The sequence below is a fragment of the Xiphophorus hellerii genome, chromosome 1 (genome assembly GCF_003331165.1).
Source record: "Xiphophorus hellerii strain 12219 chromosome 1, Xiphophorus_hellerii-4.1, whole genome shotgun sequence".
Classification (NCBI taxonomy): Eukaryota; Metazoa; Chordata; class Actinopteri; order Cyprinodontiformes; family Poeciliidae; genus Xiphophorus; species Xiphophorus hellerii.
This window is the reverse complement of record NC_045672.1, coordinates 19861262-19879510: the sequence shown is the minus strand read 5'-3', so window position 1 is coordinate 19879510 and position 18249 is coordinate 19861262. Positions and strand designations below refer to the sequence as shown.

Sequence of the window (18249 nt, the reverse complement as noted above, 5' to 3'; positions counted from 1 at the left end):
CAAGAAATTAAACCCTCTAAGCCAAGTTTTTCAAATTGTTTATTGTTTAATCTTTTTTTTTTATTATTTTTAAATGGCATTAAAATTTTTCATTTTTAAAATATATTTTCAAATCTCTATCAGCTGCCAGTGTGGCTACCCCGTGTTTGAATACAGCTGTATGCAAAACCTCTCTGATGCTCCCAACGTCCAAACCTCCCAGTCTGCAAAATAAAGTGTGGGGGGGATGGGAGAGGTCATGGGGTGATGCTATATGGTTATTGTAGATTAATCATCCTCTATCAAAGAAATGCATCAGGAATAATTAAGATATATGTACAATGCAGAACGCTTGACACAGCAGGAAAGGTAAAAGATTGATTGGTGCATGGAATAAAAAGTAAAAGTTCAAAGCAATAAAAATAAACAAACTTGTTGTATTTTTGCAATTTGCTATGAGTCATCGTTAATTTCCGAGACATGCATGTCACTGTTTCCCACTCTTCCTTCTTATCTTTGTAAATCTCCATCTCTGTTTCGCTTCCTTTCGCTCCCTAATGATGTTTGGCTGAGGTGTGGGTTAATTGTGGGGTTAACTGACAGCGATGAGGAGCGGTGTGCTGTGAACATGAGACCAAAGTGAGGTTTAGCCTGTGGAAGGGAAAGGCTGCACATAACTTTATTGAACTGTTTGCAGCTTTACATGTTGTGCGTGTGTTAGCGTGGGTGTGTGTGTGTGTGTCATCCGATGGGCACAAATGAGCATCAGTAAGAGCAACGCTTTGAACGGAGGTTAAGCGTGTGCCTTTGTTTTCATGTGAATGCCTGACGCTAAAGATTTGTGTAAAACTCACCTCAGTTCTGGTATTACTTCTCTCCTCTATGCCAGAAGAACACACACACACACACACACACACACTCAAAGTCTGTGCAGCTACTGTGATCACGCACTGGGATTTGATTTGTTATACAGCATTCAGTAATGAATGTCCACAAAAGTGTGTCCTGGTACATTTCCTCTCTAGCTGGGGGTGGAGCACAAGACCAAGACAAATAATATGTATAAAGTGAGAGCAACTATACATTTTAAAGCCTTTATTCATTTGAAAATAAAATAGTGCAGTATTTTTGTTAATCTGTAAAAGCATCACAAAACCTGTCTGAATCTTAATAAAATAAAAAATCTTACAGCCTTTTAGCCAGAGATTGTAACATGTGTACCCACTGACACACCTTCAAGGGATGTTTCAATATTCAGTTGCTGTACAAACGTACAATAATTGTACAGAAACAGACAGGATAATGACTCTTTTTCTGCAGGTTGCATGACAAGCAGATCAATGCAAACAGCTCATGACATTTATCAGATAGAGTCAAGGACCTCTACATCAGTACTGACGCTGACCTCAACCAGTGGAAGTCGGCCCGGCATTATTGATAGTGAGTGCGCAAAGCCAGGGACAAATAGCAATTCATTATTCTGCCAAAAAAACAGTGGAATGGATATTTAATGGAATAAGGGGGGGGAAAAACGTGTTTTTGAGTCATTGTAGCACAGCATTGGAAGTTAGGATATGCTTCTAATAATGCTGAACAAATGTTCAAAGATGTTTTGTTTTTGTTTTTATTAAGCAATAAAAACAGGAACCTGCACACTGGACTGTGAGTCTTGAGGTTCACAAAAATTTGAAAGTTTTTCCAGTTTTCTATTTTTGTGCTTAAATTATATACATATATAATTAACTATTTTTTCACAATAACAATCTTTGAGCAGGTGTTACATGTAAATTTCAATAAGCCCACATTATTTTTCTAATGCTCTCATTTTCTATATTACATATCAGTATATTGTATTTCATTTTGTCCGTACAGCACACTTCTAAAGTCATTAATAGGAGCACACCTGAGTACAAGGGCTGGAATAAAAAAATAATTATTTGGTGATAAATTTACTGCAAAACGTGTGACACACACAAGCACTACAGAGGCTGTAAAAATTAATAATGATTACTCCTGTGAGCAGGTGTAACATGCTCCATCTAAAGCACATTGACGATTCCTGCATGTCTAGACTCACCTCTCTGCGTGTGTCCACTGAGTGTGTGTGTACAGATGCTTGCGGGCTTTAATACAGACCAGTGTTTGCGGTATATCTCGCCGTATATTACAATTTCTCCTCAGAGTGGCCCCTTGCATTCAGATCAGCGGCCGGCTGCCTGATCGCAGAGGACAGCTTACTAGGCCCCTTGAATTGTTCACCGGGAACAATGGCTTCCTTTGTCAACGTGTTTCTCTTTCTCCTGGTGGACAATGCTGGAGGGTCCTTCTGGCTCTCTACACTTAAGAAATGTTTGCAAAGTTACACCTCTCCCTACGCCTCTCAAAACATGTAGCAGCGCCGGTATAAAAGTGTGGGAGTTTGTTTTTTTTTTTCAAAAAATGCGCCAGTGATTTGCTCTTTGATAAACTTCGTCTACTGTTTTAAATCCTGGAGAATTAAAAGTTTGTTTTGTTTTTTGCTGCTGTCCTCACCTGAGGCCTATATACAATATATATATATATATATATATATATATATATATATATATATATATATATATATATATATATATATATATATAAGTGATTTCTCCAGACTCAGACTACGCTTTCTCTGTGTAATGTGGGTTTGGTTATAGAGTATATAGGTTGTGTATCTGCTCTGCATAACGAGCACATGGTGCAGAGCTGCCCACTCGGCTGCAGCCCTGACCCTCTCTCCTCCTGATGAATGGCCCCATGAGCAGATGCCCAGCTGTGCCTATTCGGGCCTTCAACAACATTTCAGAAATCCGTATGATTTTTCTGGGAAACATGTCTCCCCAGATCGGGGCACTTTTTCCAGTGGTATAACTTGACTATGGTAAAAGTTCGACTTGTATTATTTATTTATTTATTTATTTATTTATTTATTTATTTATTTATTTTTACCAATAATATGTTTTGAAAAAGTTCAATGTTAAATGAAAACAAATAACTACGTTTGAAAATTTAAAAATCCTAATTTTAAAATACAATCGCTCAGATTACACTATTGTACTGTTTTGGATACATTGATGAAGTCTATATTGAAAAAGGGAGACTTATTGCAATTAACTTTCCAGTAGATATATTAAGATATATTGATTATTGCCCAGATTATCTCCTGCAAGTTAGAGTCAAAAAATTATTTCCTTCCTTTAGCACCAACTTTTATAACTTTTGTTAAAGGTGAAGATGTCGAGACTGAGGAAGCATACAACTACGATAATAAATTTATTACGAAAAGCTTGTGTTGAAACTGAACGTTTCTGGATATAATTCAGACGCGCAGGGGGGAAAAAATGTTCCCAACATTCCTCAAAAGTCCAGGGGCCGCAGCTCGCACAACTGGGGCCGACTCTCCTCTCGTCTTTTGTTGAGGCTTTTGTGGGGGGCTGCGTGTTGGGACTGGGGGTGTAATGAGGGGGCTGAGACCCCCCGATGGGGGTGCATTTGCTGTCCAAAGACCGTTAGACAGTGGCTGAATGAATGGGCCCTGAATGTCATTGTAATGCACAGGGACAACTCCCCCTTCATTCAGCCTGAGATGTGGAGGCCGCTCAGCTCCGCAGAGGGAGAGGCGAGAAGAGAGGAAAAGCTGCAACTGCAATCCACTTGCACGGTCTCTCTTCGGCTCGTCGTGCAGGTGGAAGGACGCGGACCAACGTCTGGCTCAGGTTTAGGCGTTTTGCTTCTGCGTTTGCATGCAGTTTTTTTTTTTTTCCTTCGGTTGCAAAAAAAAGTGGAGCAGAAGCCAGCAGCAGCCTATGGCGCAGAGTTGGACGGCAGTAAGACGCTGAACAAAGGATAACGATTCCAAGCCGATGTGGATTTATCAGTATAGACATTTTTTGGTAAAGAAGACGCCTCTTCTGCAGCAGTTGGCAGCTGTGCCGCTTCGGGCTATTGTATTTTTTCCATATATTTTGGCAGCAGGAACCAACAGACTTTTAGGCCAAACACTGAATTAGTGGATTGCTTTTGCAATAACGTAAATGCAACAAGGGGCGTTTTGAGATGCAGATTGTGGTGCAGGCTTAAGTACGGCAATATGCACATTTAAAAAAAAAAAAAAAAAAAAAGTTAAGTGTTTGAAAGAGAGGGAAGCCGCATTTACGATTCTATGGCCTCAGTTAGCGAGAAACAACGAGCAGAGGAATCACTCTCAACACGGGCTGACAGTCCTTCCTCTCCGTTTCTTTGTTCAGCCAACAGTGGGAGGTATAGACGCAAGCCAAGAGAAACATTTGAAAATCCACTGACATTTTCTTCCGGGACAGAAATCGATGGGATTTAATTGGAACTGTGTTTAAACACGCAATGCAAATATGGAGCAGTTTTAAGAGCTTCTGTTTATTCAAGAAACGCGTCCTCTAGACAGTCAGAATAATTGGTCCTTTTATTTTATTTTTTTAATTGAAAACAAAAGTGGCGTTTAAAAAAAAAAAAAAACATTGACGTGCTTTGTATAAAAACTATGTGATGTTATTATTTTTAATGCAAAATGCCCTCAATTTGATTTATATGAACAAATAAAAATGTAACTATTTTAAAAATAATTCATTTGGGACTTTAAACCTAACCAAAGAACAATTTTAGTGGAAAGGTTAAAGATAAAGCCTTAAAAAATACATTTCCTTGAAACAGACACTCATGGCATAACTATGCAGTATATTATATTGCATATTCTGCATCTGAAATACATATTTTTATTTATTTCCCTGTTGTTCAAATTATTAGCTAGTGTCATATACTTTGTAGCATCACGTGATTGTGGTCCCGACGCTCTGGTGTCACAGGCCTGAGAGGAACAACTTTGACTTTGAGCATTTGAGAACTTGACATGTGGGCAAGATTTCAAGCAGCAATTAACGATTAATCGAAAGATAAACAAACAAAAAAAAAAAAAAACAACAACAACTGCTTGCGTTAACACACCTAAACAGGTCAGTTGTGGATTTACTTCTCAAAGCAAAAGCCATCCACTGGTTCAACCCACATATTGTTTAAATGGAAATGATAATGGAGGCGCTTTGTTCAGCTTTTTCAATTATCAAACATATTCACCGAATGCGAAAAATGCACGAAAAAAGGCAAACGAAAACAACAGCAACAACAAAAATAACCCATTAAGACGCGCAGGTGCACAAAAGCGATGGCGGTATTTTCTTCTTCTTCTTCTTCTCCTTTCTTCTTCTTTTTCTTCTTCTTCTACGTTACATTAAACTGCCGGCTGCACCACGCTGATTACAGGCAGCCGGCACCGACGCATGTTCGCATGTCGCGCTGCAGAAAGTCAGGTAGGTGGTTTCAAGGACGTTTGAGGTTGATGAGGATTTGGGTCTAATGGGGGGTGGTGGTGGTGATTGGGATGGGGGATGGCTTGGGCCCCGGGCCATGACGTCACTGTGCGCCCATGTAATCCTCTTGCGCTGAAGCCCAATCAGCAGAGACTCGCAATTGTCTAGGATGGGAAGAGAGGGGGCTCTAATCTGGGAGACAGTGGATCACACAGCCCGCAAGAGATGAGAACGAGTGAGAGAGAGAGGGAGGGGGAGAGGGGAAGGGGAGTGGAGAGCAGAGGAGGGGGGGATGCGACCAGGGCTGGATTTTTTACTCGAAATGGGTCAGATTAAAGAGCCGAATCCGAACGGAAGCGACTGACATCTTGGTTGGCGAAAGGATGTTTTTTTTTTTTTTGTTTTGTTTTTTTTTTTTGGCAGATGGAGGAGCTGTTTCTCCGACCTTGAAGAAAGAAAGAATAAAACAGCTTCAGCCTCCACCGGCTGTAGGGACATGCTTGAAGATTTATACTGTAGCATAATGTAAGAATAGCACTCTGTAGTGTCAGGTGCTCGAGAGGAGAAAGGAGGCACCGTGCGTGTGTGTCCGAGGGCGTTGATCGTGGACAAGGCAAGGAACTGCATTCAAGCCAAGTTCAATGGAACATACAGTTCTCTTCGCAGTGGGATGTATGGCTTCAGACTAATAACGCACCGCCGCTTGCGCTGCTGTCTTTAACAGTTTTCTCTTTGTGTTTCTGGACCATGTTGTGCATTTTTTATTGGGAAGGAGGAAATCGGGAGATTAAATAGCTTTCAGCTGTCATTCCATGTCAGGTAGCGTGCCAAGAGATGCGTAAAGACGCACACCTGCATATGTGCCCGGCTTTTTCCTCTGCCGCTAGCTTTGTAATGCAACGATTCAGACGTGGGGAGGCTTGCCTGCGCGTTGTGGCGCAGTGATCTTCAATATCAATTTTCCCTCACGTGAACCCTGCAGTGTTGCAGGAGACCAGCGCGTCCGTTAGTTTTGTAAATCCGCTTTAAATCCGAGTGTCTAAATGAGCGTCTTGCGTGCGTGGCGCGCGTGATTGCGCTGCAAATCGGCTTTAGTTTCGTGTGTATGTGTCTGTAAAGCCTATATAGTTCAGCACGCACACGGGACCTGGAGCTGTTCTTTAAATCTCCGGCATGATGGTCTTGCATCCTCCTTAGGGGGAAGATGTTGCAGGGGGAGGCGGGGGAGGGAAGTGGAGTTTGAGAGGAGGCTCGCTTGGCTTCATCCTGCGCCCATCAGCGGGGTCCTAAAAGGGGTTGTCACTCTGCGTGTTCACAGCGGACCTTGATTTAATGTCCATACAATTAAGGCACGCGGTGAATGCCAAGAGAGGAATCTACACAGCATCCTTTCCATGTTTTATTCCTTAGAATAATAATAATAATAATAATAATAATAATAATAATAATAATGCTAGTATTACAAAAATAATAAATAAATAAACATCCCAGGCCGCAGGGTAACTGACCCTTCATCCCTCAGAAACAGGCCCGCAACTGCCAATCAAAGCGGCTCGCGTGGATGTGCTTACGGGGAAAGCAATTTGCGCGTGCAGATCCGGTCACTCGCGTGTGTGCGTGTGCGTGTGGGGGTGTGGGTGAGTGTGTGTATGTGTGCTACCCGGGCTGGATGGGCGCAATGCGCAGATTTAAAAAGCGTGATATATGACCAGTTTGGTCAACCTTTATATTCCCCATAAAATCAATTAAAAGTGTTTTACTGGTGATTTTTAGTAGCCGTTCTCCACCGCTGGATTCTGGACAACGGTTTTCCAAAACAAATGGACCTTCAGGTGTGGTCAACTGCTCATATTAGGTTTACATATTTAAGACTCGAAGGAAGGTATTTGTAAGAGTTGCAGACGTGCCACTTATTTCTTAAGCTTAACATAAAAAGCATTTTATTGCTAGTAGAGAATGGGCCAAAAGCTCAGTTTTCACTGCAGACCAGATATAGGAAAGGATCATGGTTCTAGTTTAACAATAAAGAAAACGTAAATTAAATTTGTAACATTGGCGATTCATCTTTACTTGTGCAGATCAGACGCACGTAAAGTTGCAAGATATCGCTTTTTAAAAGGTTCTGCTTGTTTTTATAGTTCGCACTCGGCCATTGGCATAAGCCTGCTGAGTGTGTAGCGCATCTTCTAGCTGTTTCATTCCTTCACATCCTCAGTGTGTGGCTCAGAGCTCAGGCCCACAGCAGAAGCCGAGGAGACTATATGAAAGATACAAACCGACAACGGCTGCAGTGTTTATTCGGATGGAGTCAACATGCATCACAATAAGTGATTTAATGCCATCTACAGGCGCCTCTCTCACAGTGCATGTACATTGGTACACCGCTGAAAAGGAGCAATAAATGGCGCCTAGGAAAAGTCTTAATTAATTTGTCAAAACATTCAAGTCGTTTTGTTCTGTTGAGTATAAGACCTGGCTAAATTTGTAATATTTTACGCAAGCGTGATTAACTTCGTAAGTGTGCGTACAAAAACAAAAAGCCAAAGAAAGGTCTTGCCTTTTGAGAAATGCTGCAGTGATGAATGTTTTAGCTAGAAGCCGGTTATTTGCGCACCTTATTCCTTAAAAACAGGATGGCAGCTAAAATGTATGCTCAAATAATATGCATCAAATTTTGGTCTCAGGAATCTATTGAAGACGACTCAATTAATTATTGACATAAAAGCCAAGCAAAAATAATTAATGCAACCTTGGATGTAACATTACATTATAAAGGTTTCTGAACCAAACGCAAGACAACAGAGCCCCTAATCTTCACAGTGACAGATTTGACATTGAAAGTCACACTTCCATAACCTTTCACTGCTTTTTTTTGGTGTTGTTTTTCCTGCGTTAGATTTCAAACAGAAAATAATGACACGTATTTCCTTTGGTCAGTAGTTTTGACGTATTACTTCGGCTGATGTCTAGATTATGTGGGTTGTAATTCCTGCATACATAATTTGATATATTTTTATTATGTTAATATGTCTTGTAATAACATGTCAAAAATAAAGAGTGAGATATGCCACATTTGCTACTTGTCATTATTGTTCTAAACTTGTGCATGCACCAGTTTGACTTTCTACAGAGATGCTCAACCTTGGATCATTTGCACCAGATAGTTCCCTCGCCTTAACCTTATGATGGTTCAATTAGGGCAGAAAATCTCACCTACATGTAAAATACCACAACACATTTTCAGTCTGAACAGCTGTCTTTAGTTTATTTTGTGACAGGAGAATGCTAACTGCTCTTTCTCTAAATCAGGACCATGGAGAGTGCCAGTTAAGCAAAGTGAAGGGGGGGGGGGGGGGGGGGGGGGGGGGGGGAAGGCATTATGAAACAATTTTTTACATTTGAGAATCTAAAACAAAACCGTGCAAAAAATGCATCGACTATTTTCTTCTTTATGTTACAAACATATATGTTTAATAAATTTAATCAAATCTGAAATCTCTTTTAACTGTAAGTAACATACCGGGTTCGATGACAACTGTCTACACAGAATCTTGAGCGAAGCCAACGGGGATTAATAGACAGGCAAAGTAAGGAAATTATTTCTAGCTCGACAACCTTTGAGGGTCATTTCAGCACAGAGGCTGGCCTGCGAAGCGAGTCTTTAGATAAGGTCACTGTAAGAATTTCTCAAGGAACTCACAGAGGACTCACGAGATCAAGACAAAGTGATTTCTGAACTAACAGTTTATTAAGGCTTGAATTCTTCTATAAAGAAAAACCAAGATAGATCCTTTTGAACAGGTTGTGTCCACTACAGCTGTGGCCTTTTAGATAAATCAGAGGTTTAGCATTTCATATAATGGATCCTTCTGCAGTGCTGAAATCTGTGGCCGACCCGACAACCCCCTTACATCAAACATCTTACAATTATCCTTAATATACATGTAAGCCCTGTACTTTAATCCCAACCAGCTACCAACTCCAGAGGCAATAAAAGTCCTCGGTGACATCCTTTAGCGTCTCACCTCTGCCCTCCTCTGCATGTCAGAGTGGTGCTGGTGAGGGAGCGCGCATGTCCCCTATATTGATTCAATCAACCTAGCTATCGGTTAGTGCAAGTACAACGATAATGAAGATTAGAGGCTATGAGAGGTGATTACACTGGCAGGGTAAGAACACAATGCAGCATCACAAATTTACTTCCTCTCTGAAACTTACAGTTCATACTCGGGCGACTTCTGTAAAGTGCATTACTTGAGCCATTTCACTTTTATAATAAGGTAAAGACAAAAAAAAACAAACAAACAAAAAAACAGGATTGAAGAATATACATCATCTATAACCTAAATATGCAAACATCTACTTTTGGCCACAGTTATCCACACAGGTGACAATATTATCCGTATCATCTTCAATAATAAAGAAAAAAAAAAGAAAATTTTCAATAGAATCTGAAAAGTGAGTTTTAGTTCATTTGAGGCTACATCAGGATTAGAAAATACACAAAAGATGGAAAATGAAAGAAGCAGCAGATCTGTTTTCGGGGGCTTCTCTCTGCATCACAGCGGCCAAAGAGATACTTCGATAAATCACATGATCAAAGGGAAGAAAATCTGTGATTTCTTTTTTTAAAATGACTGTGTTCTTATTTAAAATGTGCTAAAGAGGGCGGGGGAGAAACAGCACTGTCACCTTTAGACGCAAGCCACATGGAGGACCTTCTTTTCAGACATCTTCAGCAGACCCACTGTATTTCAGCTTGCCATGCATCGGCACACACATCTCAATATTTTTTTAGTTCCCAAATGGTTTTTTTTTAAACATAATTTAGAACTTGCTGTATCAGGATCAGTAGATCCCAGCTAAAACAAACTATATTTGAAACAACCAAAAAACACACAGAAACCACATTTCATTCTTATTTTTTTTTCTTAGTTGATAGTAAATCAGTTACATTAATTTTTAGGTTATACATTTTTAGGCTTTCTCCATGAATATATAGACTCCTACGTTAAAGCTTAGCATTACGACCAACATGAAAGAATTAGCAAAACCCAAATTCAAGGAAACAGAGAAAAAAAAATACAAAGGATTAAGACAGAATGACGGTGAATGGACAAATATTTGAACCCTCTCCCCTGTTTTGTGGAACAAAAAACACAAGAGCATAAAATTCATTAAACTTAGCAGTTACATCATTATGTAATTCTAACAAAGCAATTCAAGATGGTGAATTTGACAAATTGCTCAGGTTGACCAGGTTGTGGAGACAAGCGGAATCTGTTGTTGAAACACAAAAAGACAACGCTCTCAGGACAAACATCAAAAGAAATTTTACAAAAGAAAAAAAAGAAAAAAAGAGGGCTGTGAAAGTGTCATTAGTACAATTTTTGATTTAAATGGTGAGAGTTCTGGTTGTGAAGGACATATTTGTTGTTTCTTTCCAAAAGCCCTTCCTCTTCTGAAATGTCTTAAGTCCTGTGTGACTTCACACTTTCCCTGATTTCTCCAGCAGTGTCACTGTTTGAGCAGTTCTTTTGACAAGTCACTGATAATTAAAAACAAAAATAAGGCTCCAGAGAAAAAGTTTCTGAAATGAAAATTGTCAGTAGTAAGCCAAAAAATAGAGATTTTGTTGATCTGAATGAAAAATAGTTAAACCACTTAAGTTTTGTCATCCCAGTTCCAAGTCCCAACATTGCCTTAAGGATCCTTCAACCCTGTTGGCACAGATAAACCTATAAAGCATGGCAATGCTGCCCCCAAATGGAGACAGAGGGGCATGACACGTCTGTTCCTGATTGTACTGAAATATAAAGTGGCAGTCAAACCCTGATTCAATTGGAGAGAGGAGGGGGCGGGAGCAAGAGAGAGAAAAAAAAAACATCCAGTAAGAGAAAAGAACGTGATGGAACAAGAATAAAAACATGTTTTAAAAAATTAGAGTGTGGTGGCTGCTAGGTAACATTTAATCAGCTTATTATTGTCGCACAAGAATCGATGGTTGGTGGGACAAAAAAATAAAAAAATAAAACAAAGAAACGTTCACCAGGATTAAATAGAAAACAGAAATGAGGGGCTTCGTTGCATTTTCATATTCTTCTGTCTTTAAATCGAGTCCTATTGTAAATGATCAAGCCGAGGATAAATGTCTTCTATTGTTTATTCCTGTTTTGGCGCTCCTGTTTGAGAGGAAAAAAATACATTAGACAAACAAATGGTAAATATTACTACAGTAGAGTTCAGGATATCATAAAACCCTAAATAAAAGACCCTTAAGAGAGCTTTATTTTTCTTTTCACACTACAGGCATAAACTTCAATGTATTTTAGTCAGGATTTTATGTGATAGACAAAAATGCATATTAGTGATGTCAAAGAGAAGTGTGTGTGTGGTGTGCTTTTATTATAAGCTTGACAAAAATCAATACCTTGTAAAACTAACTTTGGCTGCAGTCAGCCTCAAACTCTTTTGGGGTCTCTGTGCCAGGTTGGCACATCAATGTAAGGGACTTTCTGAAATGCTAATTCATTTTAGTAGGTTAAAAAGGTTCATTTTGCTCTCATCTAACTAGACCACTTTATTCCATGTTTGGTGTCACCCTAGTTTCGCTCCAGCCGCTTCAGGAAAGCTGGACTTCCAATGACTATCATCATCCATAAAGACTAGATTGGTGAACTGCAGAAGTAATAGCTACATCCAAAGTCACCGTGTCCAGCTTGTTTTTTTAAGTTTCCAGTTTTAGCACACCTGAACTGAAGAAATGGCCTCTGTAGATCTTGATGAACTACTGAGGAGGCAATTGAGCCATTTAATTCATGTGTGTCGGACATCCAACACAAAACTATGAGAATGTTGGATTCCCATGCATTAAGCATATTCTTCCACTTCCTAATTAGTTTGGACTATCACATAAAATCTCAATAAAATACACAGATGTTTGTGGTTGGAAAAGGACAAAATGTTAAAGTATTCAAGGGTCAAGAACATTATGGTAAAACAACGTTTTTTAAAAGGCAACATATATCTATTCAAAACACAAAAACGTTTTTTAAAGAGGTGTTTCTTTCTCCCTTTAAAATATGTATTCAATTAAAAATTCTTGGGATTTTAAAAGACCCTGTTAAGAAATCCAGATGTTTACCTGATCCAACCGAGAGCGGTTCTGTATCTGAGCAGGTTCAAAAGTCTGTCAAACAAACAACAAAAAAAAGAAAGATAAAAACAGAAAAATATTAGCCTCTTAGAAACCAGCATCTCTATAAAGAGCATGGTTGCACATCATCTTCAAGCAGCCGAGTTTTTATAAACAGTTAGAAGGCTTTACCCACCTTGCGCACTTCCTCTTCCTCCTCCTGCCTCTTCTCATAATGAGAAAAATCGTCAAAGATGGAGGTGGTGTGTTTGTAGGTGGCGATGATCTTCAGCACCTGCTTGGCCTTCTCCAGAGGAACCTCCTGGGTATCGCGGGAGTTGGTCACTGGCTTGTTGTCGTTGTTCTCCAAGCGGATGTGGCGCAGCTGGCTGTTAGGCACGTCCTTAACGAACAACCAGTCCACGTCAAACTTGCCTTTCCACTTGTCCTGCGCCCAAACACCAGCGCTGGTCCCGTAGTCCACTGGCGAGCGCATTTCTGCCACGCCACAGAAATGACCGCTGCCGTTGACGCTGAACAGCAGGTACACTGGACCCTTACCATTCATTGCACGGAAGGCTGAGTCCAGCCGCTTGTTGCCATGCTCCGTGCTACACCAGATGGAATACTTGATGGAGCGATGAATATCATCCTCAGAGTAGCTCTTAATGATGAAAACGCGGCCATTCTTCAGGTTCCAGTCAAAGTCCTTGGGGTTGTAGCTATGGGAGGCACGCAGCTTTTCCAGCACTGGGTGGGATTCTCCACCAGGTCCCTGACTAGTAGACGTTAAGGGGCCATTGTTCCCACCACCAACAACTCCCATCATGCCACTCCCATCTTGGCCGAGGCCACCCTGCCCGTAGCCTTGGTTACGATTGCGTGGCGCGATCCAGCGGGTCTGGGGCTGAGGTGGCTGGGTGTGGTTTTGGTAGGGTTGAGGTGGTGGCTGATGGTGCTGGTGGTGTGGCGGCTGAGGCTGTAAGGCCATAGGCTGCATCTGGGGTTGCACTAATGACTGGGGAGGTGGGGGCTGCATGGGTCCTTGCTGTATGGGGCCTTGAGGTGGCATGCCATGGGGCAGCCCAAGAGGCTGCTGCTGCTGCAGTGGGGCTGTGGCTACTTTAGTGACTGGGCCCTTGTCCCAGGTCCCAATATTCATGTTGTGTTTAATAGGTGGTGGGGGCAGAGCCCCCCCTGGATTGGGCATCCCTGGCTTCACCTTCAATTTTAACTGCTGCGGTTTGGCAGGCTTGCTGGCAATGGCAGCCCAGGAGGTGGGCTTAGGTGGAGGCATTCCTATCGGTGTGGCTCCATTCCCTGTGGCTGTCACTGCAGGCCCACCAATCACAGACCCCACTGCCTTGACTCCTGACCCCTGACCAGTGACATCCCCTCCAATCTTCAGCCCAACCATCCCCTGTTCTAGGCTGTTCATACCAGGAGCTTTGTTCAGGGTGTCGCTGTGAAACCCTGTCTGACCGTCAGGCACCAGAGTGCCCCCCAGGGAGCTGGGAGGATAGCTATAGCTGCCACCATAAGCTGAACTTTGAGTCTGCTGGCCCTGGGAGCCACTTGTGCCCCAAGCAGAGAAGGCAGGGTTTTCAGGAAAAAAGTTAAACCTGTGGGGGTAGATACTGCTTCCCAGTCCTCCTGGCTGGCCAAACACGGTGTCCGGCATAAAGTGGTGGTCTCCATTGCTCAGAGGTCCATAGGGTGTGAGGTAAGGAATTGGAGGGTCCCCACCTGTGGACCAGGGAGCCTCACTCAGTGGGTAAGGAAATCCAATGGAGGGAGCATAGTAGCTGGACATGTAGGGATCGGTGATGGACTGGTAGCTGTTGTTCTGAAATAAGATGGAATAAACAAAGAAGTGACACTGAAGCTCAATTTAAAACTGGCAAAACATGGTACAGGGTTTCCCCCAGTGTATTATAAGCCTGGTGGGCCAACAGGCTGTAATTGCCCCCCACCCCCGTCCCCTCTCCACCACCAGGAATAAGCGTTGTTTGTTTATTTTAAATAGGATTTTTTTTTTTTTTACATAAGAGTAAAGGTGTGACAGTGGACGGATTAAGTTCGGTTTAAAGATGGTGCAATGAACTGGGCGTGGGGGTGAGAAACCAATTTCGCCATCTCTGTACCTGCCCTTTGGCCTCACACATTATTATTTCAAATTATGATGTCTGCTCGTGCATCTCTGATTGTTAATAACCAAATGTTCCCCTACCACTCGGCTTAGCAGAGTTTCCAGGGGGAAACCTTGTGGTGTCTCTTAGTTTTGACATGTAAGCAAAATGACTGTTTTGGATAATTCTTAAAAGCAGAACACTTTAATCAGGTATCTGCTCGCAGTTATTATGCTGTGAGATTTCATAATGAAAATAACCAGAAAAAAAAAAACAACAACAACAACAACACTGAAAGTATGATTTACCTGAGTAGATTGACCAGGAAGGTATGGCTCAAAGTCATTGTCATGGACAGTCTCCTTCTGATGCAGTGAACCATTTTGCACTGCAAATATAACAAAAATACAAAAAAGAAGCAAATTTGAATTTACAATGATGGCAGATGGAGTGATGTTTTAAAGGGGGTATGGTAGAGAAGGTTATTTAGGTATGAAGACATGGGGCGCTACTAACAAAGCATGCAGCACATGAATGATTTCTTTGTTTCTTTGCAGCTGAAATAACCACATCACATTACTACTAGCTGAAACTATTTCTGATATATTATAAACAACATGTTTTCTTTACCAAAAGACAAAAAAATATAAATTTTAAAGGTATCACACAGACTTGTGATGCTATAAAATTACAGAAAATCTGCATCCTAAACCTCCAAAACAAACAATTTTGCAAAAGCAAAAACAGATATAAATATTACACATAAATATCAAGATACATCTAACAATGACTTAATTCTCAGATGTTTTAGCCTATTATGAGTTAAAATACACAATGTCAAATTAACTAACCCTCTACTACATTAACAACAGATAAACAATGATAAAACTCAAATACTTATTATAATAATGAAGAGCAACAAATTATTGGTTGTAATTTAGCCCATGAAGAGATATGCCACACATAATCAGATTGAACGCTTTGCTTCAGTAGGACACATTTATACTGAATAATCCTAATAATAAAATGCTGTAAAATATGACATCCTACAAAGCATGTGAACAAAAAGTGACTAACGTTTTAACTAGAATCTAAGCTAACATCTTGTTTCTGAGAAGAAAAATACAAAATATAAAACTAAATTAAAATTGACATATCTATTTACTCTGTGGTTGTGCATTGTAATACTATATTTATCTACAACAGCCCTCTTACCACTCTCTGTCCACGTAACAAACTCATAAATAATTATAATATAATTAATTAAAATAGTTTAACAAAAGAGTTTCCGTTAACAACTATTAACACTTGAAGTCTTCACTGGAATACTACAATAAAGACCATAAATATTCAATTTCTTTGATCAAACAAAAAAAAACTTGCATTAGAATAAGTCTTATAATATATGACAAAATACCAATATAAGGTAAATATTTTACATATGCATCTAATAAAATATGTTCTGTGGCTGCTGTTTGTGCTCCAATCGCTTGGCTGCTGTTTGCGTTACTGGCTTCACGCCCCCTCAAAAACAATTTGTTATTGCAAGTTGTAGCTTGGAGATTTTTCAGTGAAAACAGAAATGCCCAGAATGTAATTTGTTTTCCCCCCCTCACCTCCCATTTCTGATAATAAAAGCCATGGTATATGCAGGATCTGCCTTAAGATTTGTATCATTTTTAAAAATCAATAAAACACATTTCATTTGATAGATGAGCAGATGCGTAATTAACCCGGGCCAGATCCAGATTCCCTCAAATAATTTATGGTTTCATTTTAGCTTAACTCATTATGTTTTTTGGAAAGGAATGTATTTTTGATTTTAGGTAGAATGCTCTCTATTACTGTTTTTAGGACCAAATTACATTCCACAGTAGCAAATTTGATCTTTGAGCAGAATAAAATGTGTTGAAGTCAATTAATCATGTGATTAACTACTAAAAACACAAACATTTAACAAAAAATGTCTGTTAAATGTCTGATGAAAAGCTGCTTTGAAACAAAAAAGAAAAAATTAAGCATTTTCTTTTATTTTTGAGTGACAATTTATCACATGTTGGAATAGAAATTAAGGGGCATAAATCACCCTAAAATTTCAGCTTTTCAGATACATGATCTTGGTATAATTGAAGAACTTATTTTTGCTTTTAGATTAATTTCTGTAGACAACTCCAAATGCTGTCAACATACTAATTTAAAAGATTTTTTATTTTCCTTTGGTAAATTTGTACTTTCATACAGAAAATATGTCCATCACACTTTGACAAATTTTAAATACATTATCATAACTAAAAAGAACAACAAAAATACTTGTATTCTTTGACAAACTAAGTAGGACTGCCACATTAATACCATAAAAATATAATTGTGCCATCGTACCTTTAGACGCTTGTCCCTTTGATCTCTGCGTTTGGGTTGATCCAGAAAAACAAAACAAGAAACAATGTTATTTTTAGTAATTAAGACTTTATATTAAGAATATGTACTATTTATATATATAATCAATATTCATGACATCAGTCTGCCAATTTCATTAAAGAGACTATGCAGGATATTTATAAAACGTAGTCCTGTAGTGGACAAACACGATGCTTAGGGTGAGTTACTGTCGGCTGTATTGAATATTATATAATTTTCTGAACATCTCAAGTCAACTAGCCAGCTAATGCTAGTCAGACTTCAGTAACAACTTCTACATCACAGCAACCTTAAAATGGCTTTCTAAACGCCAGTGGTTCTTAAAGCAACACGAATACATGTTTTCCAGAAGGTATTTCTCTCGGTAAAGACACAGAAACACATTCCACTAAAAGTTACTGTTCAAAGAGCAAGTTACCTTGTGCCATTATGTAAATCTGTTTACGTTAACTAGCTTTAGGTTTTACCAAATCAAGTGGTGGGATTTTTGCAGCTATGTAGCTTGCAAAACACTCGATTTCTGTAAAAGATACATCCGACAACGTGATGCATGCAGAGCTACAGATGTCATCCCTCTTAAACGTCAATAAAACCCTTGATCATTTTCACGGAATGCAGCCAACTCGCTAGCTACATGCCAACGCTAATGGCTAGCTAGCACTTCCGAGGAATAGCCATAGCCTAATAAATCGATAACGTTAGCAGGTAGTTAGCTCGCAAGCTCTCAACTGGCGTCATTCATACCTGAGGGTCAATGCTTGTGGTAGACATAATTCATTAAGCAAGTCCCTGGTTTTCTCACGGAGCCTGAGCCTGTGACTGAATTTCAACCCCCGTGATTTGCAAGCAAGTTCACAGCTCAGTTGGAGTTAGCTTCGGGGCTAACAGCGCCGCTTAGCTTATGGCTAGTAGTTGTAGCGCAGGCTCAGCTGAGTATTCTCCCAACTTCCACAGTTCAAGTCAGACGCCTCGGATTCTGTATCCCAAAGGTTTCCAGTCCGAGTTCAGGTTTTCCGAGGTTAAGCGCGTATCGTCGTGTGGCACCCTGTGGATCTTGGATATTTATGACTCTGTGTTCGCCTCTCACTTAGTCTCTTTTTTTAATTCCACAGAGAGAGCACTCCTCGGTTACGTTAAAGCCCCGCACACTTCCCCAATGGCTGCTCCATCCGGGCTCTGAGCTGTCGCTGTAATTCACGTCCTCCCCCGCGGGGTGGCAAAACATTCA

At 40.2% G+C, this 18249-nt stretch overlaps 1 protein-coding gene across 1 annotated transcript; it reads right to left on the bottom strand.

The window, feature by feature from the left end:
* Nucleotides 1-9054: 9054 nt before the first annotated feature.
* Nucleotides 9055-18204, bottom strand: LOC116728351 (YTH domain-containing family protein 1-like). Its single transcript, XM_032576402.1, has 6 exons — nucleotides 17766-18204; nucleotides 16983-17007; nucleotides 14912-14991; nucleotides 12671-14320; nucleotides 12484-12528; nucleotides 9055-11521 (listed from the first exon to the last, which is right to left on the bottom strand). The coding sequence occupies exons 1-6, from the start codon at nucleotides 17790-17792 to the stop codon at nucleotides 11495-11497; spliced, it is 1854 nt and encodes a 617-aa protein (XP_032432293.1). The 5' UTR covers nucleotides 17793-18204; the 3' UTR covers nucleotides 9055-11494.
* Between the last annotated feature and the right edge of the window lie 45 nt (nucleotides 18205-18249).